This window comes from Lithobates pipiens, unplaced genomic scaffold, assembly GCF_037356315.1.
Source record: "Lithobates pipiens isolate NorthernLeopardFrog02 unplaced genomic scaffold, aLitPip1_a1.2 Scaffold_23, whole genome shotgun sequence".
In the NCBI taxonomy this organism is placed as follows: Eukaryota; Metazoa; Chordata; class Amphibia; order Anura; family Ranidae; genus Lithobates; species Lithobates pipiens.
Window position 1 is genome coordinate 85,156,798 of NW_027507785.1, and position 9,302 is coordinate 85,166,099.

The 9,302-nt window shown below is 46.3% G+C and overlaps 1 protein-coding gene across 1 annotated transcript in view; it reads left to right on the forward strand.

Annotated features, from left to right (window-relative positions):
• The window catches only part of KBTBD8 (kelch repeat and BTB domain containing 8), a 44,272-nt gene extending 35,873 nt beyond the window's left edge, over nucleotides 1–8,399 (forward strand). Inside the window, exon 4 of the mRNA XM_077451971.1 lies at nucleotides 7,820–8,399. Within this exon, the coding sequence (XP_077308097.1) occupies nucleotides 7,820–8,280 (461 nt within the window). The 3' untranslated portion in view covers nucleotides 8,281–8,399. The remainder of the gene's footprint in view (nucleotides 1–7,819) is intronic.
• The last annotated feature ends 903 nt before the right edge of the window (nucleotides 8,400–9,302 follow it).

Below are 9,302 nucleotides of genomic sequence, written 5' to 3' on the forward strand. Positions count from 1 at the left end.
TTTCTCTCTCTCCCCCCCCCCCGGTCCCATCACTCTCACCTTTATAGCATGGACCTCTGTGCAAACAGGGGGTCATGCAAGCGGGTATCAAAAGGGTTAACACGGACCATAAACTTCTCTCTCGTCTCCTTAGATCTCAGCAAGGACGCCAGGTCATGGGTAGAAAGAAAAGATCTAAGTGCTCACCGCTTAAGTAAAAGATTTAATTTTCCCCAATCGTCTTTCAGGACAGCCACCTTAGAGAGACACCGGCTCCTCCCCTCTGAGGAAACACCGCCTTCAATTTCATAATTTAAGCCTCCTCCTCCCTTCGTTCCTCAGTTATGGTGTTTCCTCCGGCGGGGAGACATCGCCAAGGAACCTTAGGCTAAATTCGGTTGGTGAAACTGAAGCCACCCGAGCGGAGCCCTGGCCCCGTTCGGCTATCCGACCGTTCATCGGTCGGTCCAGGACAGTCCTATCAGCGGGGAGCTGAAGTGTTCGTACTGTCCATATACCCTAAACTCCGCTTGGGGAAAGCGGGAAGTTTATGGGGTCGTCCGTTCGTTCACCCGCGGGGGTTTCAACGGAACAAACAGTCCAGTCGGCTGGGGAAGCTGAATACTCGACTGACCTTTACACGCACTCCAATCTTCGCTTGGGGAAAGCAGGAAGTCTTTGGAGAGGTTCATCCTTGCGTTTCACCCAGTGGGGTGCTGAACGAAGGCGTCCAAGGCCCCCCTGTGTACGCAGCCGGCTGGGAGCTGGAAGCCGGACCGGTAGGCGGGCGACGTCAGTTCCGGTGGGGGCGGACCCCTTCGTTCGATCCGCGTCTTCCGGTTCCGGACGCGGCACGTGAAAGGGAACCTAGCGTTCGGCTGGTGCGGCCTCTCTTTTCACAGTTGCACAGGTAGCTGTTAGAGGCGCATTCGTACCACGCTTCCTCAACGGGAGAATGTCCGAGGCAGAGGCTTCAAAAACTCCTGGAGATAATAGCACCAGCCACTCGAAGGTAAGAGGAAACCTGGGGAGGTGTTCCCTTACTTGTATCCAGTAGCTCCACTGGTGTTCCTCCTTGGTGGTCGGGGGGAAGGGTAGTGTGTCTGGGATCCTGGTGATGGTTGATCCTAGGGGGGGCACTCCCGGTGGTCCTCTATGTAGCGCTGGTGTTGCTGTTTTTTAGGCTCATGCTGCCCCTTCCTGTATTTTGTGTCTTTCAGAAAGCCACGAGCAAGTCCCCCCATGGTTCTAAGAAGAAGTGCCCTTCGTGTAGAACGTCTATGGGAGACTCTTGGTCTAAAGCTATTTGCAAACAATGTATTGAGGATTTGCTTAAGGAACAGGCAGTAGAGCAGGGTGCAGATCTGGTAGCTTCTATGAAGGAACTCTCTGGTACCTTTCAGTCCTTCCAAAACTTTTTTTCCAGTTTTCAGTGGCCCCAGCCTCCGAGCACTCCTACACCAGCGCAGCAGAGTGTACCATCCAGCCCTGTGGATGTTCCTCCTGCAAGGGGAGAGAATTCAGAGGGTCCCAGGGAGGAAGCTGAGGAGGAAATTGACAGTGTCGTTTCAGACTCCCAGGGGGAGTCTGACGCAGAGATGCTGGATGGGGAATCCAGCAGAATCTCGCGGTATAAGCTTTCCCTGGAGGATGTGGATGAGCTCTTGGGAGCGATTCATACCACTTTAGGTATTCAAGAAGAAACTAAGACATTGTCACTCCATGATCGGATGTACAAGGGCATGGGGGAACAAAAGAAGCGGGTGTTCCCAGTGCATGACGTCTTGATCGATACCATCAAGAAGGAATGGCGGGATCCCGAAAGGGAACCTTTCTTTTCTGGGGCATTAAGACGTAGGTTTCCTTTTTCGGAGGAAGAGACTCTCGTCTGGAATAAATCTCCCAGACTAGACGCTGCTTTTTCCCAGGTGTCCAGACACACTGATCTATCTTTTGAGGATATGGGGGTACTGTCTAACCCTATGGATCGAAGGATGGATTACCTTCTTAAGAAGGCCTGGGATTCGTCACAGGGAAATCTTAAGCCAGCCATGGCATCCACGGTGGTGGCCCGTAACATGGAGTATTGGCTCACCCAGATTAGCGCACACATTGAAGCAGGGACAGCAAAGGAGACTATTCTATCCTCCTTTCCCATGCTTCTTAAAGGGATAGCCTACATAGCGGACGCTTCGGCGGAATCCGTGAGGATGTCGGCAAGGTCCTTGGCCCTGACCAACTCTGCCAGGAGAGCCTTATGGTTGAAGACCTGGCCTGGAGACAATGCATCCAAACTTAAACTTTGTGGAATCCCCTTTACAGGAGATCTACTGTTTGGACCAGGCCTTGAAGCGGTGCTAGATCGCACAGCAGACAAAAGAAAGGCCTTTCCTGTTAAAAGGAAAATTGGGGAACAAGCCAAAAGAAAGACTCGTCCCCAGAAAAGGGTTGTACCACCCCGTACGGTTCAGCAGAAGAAAAGTTGGGGACTCAAAAGCAAGGGACCCGGGGGAGCAATTTTTCGCCCTCCTGAACAGCCCAAAAAATCTCAGTGACAGGGTCACGGTGGGAGGAAGATTGGGGGCCTTCCTCCCACAGTGGGAAATGATTTCCTCCAATCAGTTTGTCTTGGGGATCGTCAGAGGAGGTTACCATTTGGAGTTTTCGGAACTCCCTCCTCTGAGGTTCCTTGTCACCGAGCTGCCAAAATGCGCAGAAAAATCATCTGCCCTTCTTTCCTCTCTTCAGGAGTTGGAAGAACAGGAGGTGGTAGTACGGGTTCCAGAAGGAGAGACAAGCAGAGGCTTCTACTCTCACGTCTTCGTGATTCGCAAGCCTTCGGGAAAGTTCAGGCTCATCCTGAACCTGAAGCCCCTGAATGTCTCAGTTACCTACAGAAGGTTTCGGATGGATTCGGTTTACTCAGTAAAAGCACTCCTACCTCCGAACTGCTTCATGGCATCAATAGATCTGAAAGATGCATACTTGCATATTCCAATCGCAGAGTCCCACCAGCGTTTTCTCAGACTGGCAGTGAGAACTCCAATGGAAGTACTACACCTTCAGTTCAGAGCGCTTCCTTTCGGACTATCCTCTTCCCCCCGAATCTTCACCAAAGTGATGGCAGAAGTTCTGGCATTTCTGCGTCTCAGGGGAATCTCGGTGATCGCATATCTCGACGATCTCCTTCTGTTTGCCCCTTCCCCAGCACAATTAATTCAGGATTTACAGGTCACAAGAAACCTGTTAGTAAGCCTGGGTTGGCTCCTGAACCTGGAGAAATCCAACTTAATCCCTTCCCAGAGGGTCACTTTCCTAGGGTACGAGTTGGACTCAACAGTACAAAGGGTCTTTCTTCCTTTGGAAAAAATTCAAAAGATAGACAGGGCTCTGTTGTGTCTTCAGGGCAACCACCAGATCTCCATAAGGAAGATCATGTCAGCGCTAGGGTTGCTGACATCCGCTCTTCCAGCGGTTCAGTGGGCAGGGTTACATTACCGCCCTCTACAATTATTTGTGCTGAAGGTTTGGGATCACAGCCAGGAATCTTTGGATTCTCTGGTTTCGATTCCAGATCAGGTAAAGAGGTCCCTCTGGTGGTGGAGGAAGGGAGCAAATTTGTCCCAAGGTCTAGAGTGGGTCATGCCAACCTCCAGGGTGGTCACGACCGATGCAAGCAGCTCAGGTTGGGGGGCACACCTAGACTCCCAATTAATACAGGGTATTTGGGAAAAGAGGGACTCGAGGAGATCCTCGAATTGGAGGGAGCTGAGGGCAGTAGATCTAGCTCTCAGAACCTTTCAGAAGGAGCTTCGGGGGAATCACGTAAGGGTAAGGTCGGACAACTCCTCGGTGGTAGCTTACATCAACAGACAGGGGGGCACCAGGAGCAAGTCCTTATGGGCCCTAGCGGAAGCCATCCTCAGATGGGCCGAAGCAAATATCCTGTCCCTTTCAGCAGTCCACTTGAAGGGAGAACAAAATCAGGTGGCAGATTTTCTCAGCAGGAGAACTCTGAGAGAAGGCAATTGGGTTCTCAAGCAGGAAATATTCGAAATGATCACCCGGAGATGGGGGATTCCTGCAATAGATCTCTTTGCCGCAAGGGAAAATGCGAAGGTAGCAACGTTCTTCTCCATAAACAGGGGGGACGGGGCATTGGCGGTGGACGCACTAGCACAGAGTTGGGGTTTCTCCAGGTGCTATGCTTTCCCCCCTCCAGTGCTCATTCCAGCAGTATTAAGGAAATTTCAAGTGGAGAACACTACCCTCATTCTAATTGCACCTCACTGGCCCAGGAGGCCGTGGTTCTCGATCTTGAAGGGCCTGTCTGTAGAACCCCCCTGGATTCTCCCAGTGCAGGAGGATCTCCTGTCTCAAGGTCCGGTGTTCTGCCCTCAGGTAGGACGATGGAACCTGGCAGCGTGGCTTCTGAGGAAGAATTGCTAAAAGCCAAGGGCTTCTCAGACCGGTTGGTAGCCACTCTTCTAAACTGTAGGAAAAAGGAAACCCAGTCCATTTACTTAAAGGTATGGAAACGGTTTAACAGCTGGTGTTCAGAGGGTTCCTTCAACGTGCATAGCCCTATAGCCGTTCTAGAGTTCCTACAGGCAGGGGCGGATAAGGGGTTAGCGCTTGGAACACTAAAAGCTCAGGTTTCCGCTTTGAGCGTGTTTTTAGAGAAACATCTAGCGTCAGATCCTTGGGTCGTAAGGTTCTTCAGGGCCCTAGGTAGGCAAAGACCAGCTTCAAGCTCCCCCTTCCCGGTTTGGGATCTTTCTTTAGTTTTACAGGTTCTCACAGGGGAACCTTTTGAGCCGTTAGAATCTTGCTCATTAAAGCTGATCACTCTCAAAACGGTGTTTTTGGTAGCGATCACTACAGCAAGAAGAGTAAGTGAACTCGAAGCCCTTTCTGTCAGGGCTCCCTTTTTTTCAGGCTTTTCCGGATCGTCTGGTTTTGAAGATAGATCCGGCCTTTTTGCCGAAGGTAGCTTCTAGTTTCCACAGGATGCAGGAGATCGTGCTACCTACATTTTGTTCAAATCCAGTTAGAGAACAGGAACACATGTTTCACAGACTAGATGTTAGAAGATGTGTTCTTTATTATTTAGACTGCACAAGTCAGTTCAGAAAGACAGATTCACTTTTTGTTTTATTTTCAGGGGCCAGGAAGGGTTCCAAAGCCTCTAGACGTACCATAGCTAGATGGTTAAGGTTAGCCATTGGGCAGGCATACGTGGCAGGGGGATTAGATCCTCCAGCGGGCATTAGAGCACACTCAACCAGGGCCGTGGCAACTTCTCAGGCAGAGTGGGCTGGTGCGTCTCCGGAACAGATCTGTAGAGCTGCAACGTGGTCCAGTTTTGCTACGTTTGTGAGACACTATAGACTGGATCTTCTGTCAGCCAAAGACCAAGCCTTTGGTCGAAAGGTGCTACAGGCAGTAGTCCCACCCTAAGGTAATATACTCGCTTATCCTCTCTAAGGTGGCTGTCCTGAAAGACGATTGGGGAAAAATGGAATTACGTACCGGTAATGTCCTTTTCCAGGAGTCTTTCAGGACAGCACCGGTTCCCACCCAAATTGTTGCAGATCATCGGGAACTCATTGCATGAGATCGTCAGGTAAGACTTAAAAAGTTTATTTGTTTGACGTGTTCTTGTGTCTCCCCAGTTTGGCCGGAGGTACTCTGGAAGAACTGAGGAACGAAGGGAGGAGGAGGCTTAAATTATGAAATTGAAGGCGGTGTTTCCTCAGAGGGGAGGAGCCGGTGTCTCTCTAAGGTGGCTGTCCTGAAAGACTCCTGGAAAAGGACATTACCGGTACGTAATTCCATTTTTTGTGTTCAAACGCAAACTACTCAGATGATAAACGCAGCATGCAAAGCTGACAATCGTGTTCCGTAGGGCAGCAGCGGGTGACATCATGCCTAGCTCCTCCCCCGTACAGGTTACATTCAAGCAGAACTTCAACGTCACCGGACTCCTTTTCCCTTCGTTGGCAGACGGAGGCACTTGGGGGAGAGGAGTCCAGTGACGTCTATGTCCATGACAACACTGGATCTCCCTGAAGACCCAGAAGCCAGCGGAGAGGAGTATTGATCAAAAGAACTTTGATCTATCAAAAAATCTAATCAAGGGATTAATCTTTAATTTCCGCAGCCCTAATGATTTTGTGGCGTTTTTGGTCAATTTGTTGGGCAGATTACAAAATTGCTGCAAAAAAAAAAAAAACACATTACATGCTTTTCTGCAGCACACAAACTCATAGCTGTGAACCAGGTTTAAGACGTTTGGTAACTTAATGGAGTAAAAAACAAAAACAAAAAAAAACAAATTAGCCCTTTATAGTCCAAAAAATGATCACTACTGTAAGTGTTTTAGTTTCACAGAAAAAAAAAAAATTACAGTAGCGATTATTTGCTGCTCTTGTACTATAAAGGGCTCATTTTAGTTTTTAACCCGATTATGTTACTGGCAGATTAATCGATTTTAATTTGTATAATCTATTTTAGTTTCAGCCCTACGAAAGGTTGGGTTTTTTTTTTGTTTGGTTTTTTTATTTTTTATTTTTTTATTGCCGTTTATCGCAAATGCTTGATTGCCAGGGGTGCCACAACCAGTTATTGAAAAAGAGAGAACAAGGGGCTTCTGGACTTTTTAGGCACCATAGACAAAACAATAACCATCAGATAAGATCACAAACTTTATTTATAAAAAAAAAAAAAGGAGCTCTACATGTTTTGCGTGGATTAGTACGCTTCTTCTGGAGCTTGTATTAAAGTGAGCAAAGGGCTGCTTTCATATAGAAGCTGTTGCAGATTGGACTACATATCATGGAGAAGTGCGGCATATTCATCAATTTTGGCAATCGTATAGGGCAAAACACTTCTTTTTTTTTTTTTTTATTCCTTGAAATGGGCTGTAGCCCAAGGTAGGATTAAATCCCAAAGAGGCCACAGGCACAAGCTGGGGTGTAGCCTATATGTCTTTATGCTCTGTAACGCTTGGTTGAAGAAGTTTGCAAATTGACCAGCAGCAAACTGGTATGCAACAGGGGGAAGAACTTCCACCAGGGGACAGTGCTGGGTGGTCACTGGAAGACCAGCCAGATCCGTGCATCCATTAAAGTGGTGTCAGCCATGTAGTGTAGTCCACTAATGATCCCCTGTGCTACAGGGGACAGCAGTGACATCGCTGACTCATGTGTCAGGTAAGTGACACATAATGGGCTACTATGCGATGCATAGTAGCCCATTATGCTTTACCTTTGCAGGGAGATAAAGGAAGTAAACCCATTAGGGTTTAATTCCTCATTTAAAAACTGCATTTTGTATTTCCTTGGGTTATCTTTGTGTAGTAATAAAAATGTTCTAAATCAAATTATTTATTAATAATTATTATTTTGCTTGGATTCTTTCATGCTGTTTGAGCTCAATTATTAAAAGAATCCTTCAGGGCAGGTTAAACATTTTTGGTCTTGTAATCTTGAACATTTTCAACTTTTTTGCTGTTGTCCTATTGAAGGATTTCTCATAATTTTCTGTTCTAAATGAGAACACAGGAATGGGTGTCCCCATTGGAAAATATACCGTCTCACTCTGTTGCATTCTGAAATCAAAGTAATGTTTTTTTAGGAGTGCTCATATCTGGAAGACTGCACTAACCAATTGTGGATAACTTGGAACATCCATAGAAGTTTCTATGTACTATGTTAAGCAAAAATAACACCATTAATGAACTTACTGTGTGTGTGTTTATAAAATATATTGCCTTTCTCTTATATATATATATATATATTATATATATATTTATTTATTTTTTTATTTCTTTCTACAGGAGATGCATTTCTGTGCTATGATCCTCCAAAAGATTATTGGTGTCATTTGACTCCCATGAGTGCGCCTAGAGTTCAAGGCATGGCAGCTGTGTACAAAGATAACATCTACTATGTAGCTGGAATCCGGGGCAACCAGCGGGTGCTCACTGTGGAGGCTTACGATGTCGAGCAGAACCGGTGGACTCAAAAGAACGATCTTCCATGTGAACAGTCTTCAAACCCCTACATTAAACTTTTGGTCACGAAGGGTAAACTCCACTTATTCGTCCGTGCAACCCAAGTAAGCGTAGAAGAGTTTGTTTTCCGAACCAGTCGAAAAAATTCCCTGTACCAGTATGACGAAGTGACTGACAGTTGGAAAAAAGTCTACGAAACACCTGAGAGGCTATGGGATTTGGGCCGCCACTTTGAATGTGCAGTTGCTAAACTTTATCCCCAGTGTCTTCAAAAAGTTTTGTAGACTATAAATGGCTTTTCAGTGCGGCCATTGGAAATGGGAAGAAAAAAACTCAAATGGGGGGGTGGGGGGAAATTGTCAGTATTTAATGTTTAAAAAGTGGACAGTTTTTTATTTTTTTTTTTTTTATTTTTTCTGTATTTGTGGATGGGTGCTTTTTCAAGGTTGCAGTATGAGTTGGTGAAGGGGTACAGCTACTCTTAAGTTTTCTTGCCACTGTTTTTATTCAGTGAAACCTGAGTTTACAAAGTGCAATTATCGGCATTGTTTTCACGGCGTACATTTTAATCCAGTTACTCCATTGTGTTTTTGTAGGTACAGATTGTTTTTTAAAGTAAGTTATTGATTTGCTTTAGAGGAACCAAGACATCTATGCACTAGAATGAGCAAAGCTGCAAGGAATGATAAACACCAAGAACTTCGTTGGCTCCCACATTCTACCTTTTTTGGACAACTAACAGCAGAGTTTAGTTTAGTATTTTTTTGGAGGGCAGTAGTTTTCATTCTAGTATTGGATTAGACCAACCAAAACTGCTGCTTTAGTTTGGACCGATGCCAGATGGTTTAATTGCCCTGCTGACCGTTGGTGGATTTCTATTGCCTACATTAGGACACCTGAATTCCTAGTTCCATTGATTTTGTGGTGGTCTAATTTTAAAATAAATATATATAATTTGCTAAGCTTGAGAAGTAGGCCTTTGTGTCCTGCAGTAGCAGATTCAATGGTTTCCCCGGCCATAGTCCAATATTTATAAAAAAAATAAAAATGACTCCATTGGGTTAACAAAATGAAACTAAGTACTGCCTGCAAAAGAGACTTTATACTTTCCTATTACACAGTCCGTTCCTCTGATATTTGCTCTGTTCAAGGGCTTACGGCTGCCTTCAGAATCTTTAACACTTCTGGGTTTGTCTGCCAATGCCTGTATCCTCCTGCACTGTGGTTTCTTCAACTGACCTCCTATATCACTGCTTTTTCCTGACGTAGGGGCTGGGAGAACAAACCGCAGCACACTGTGGGGAGC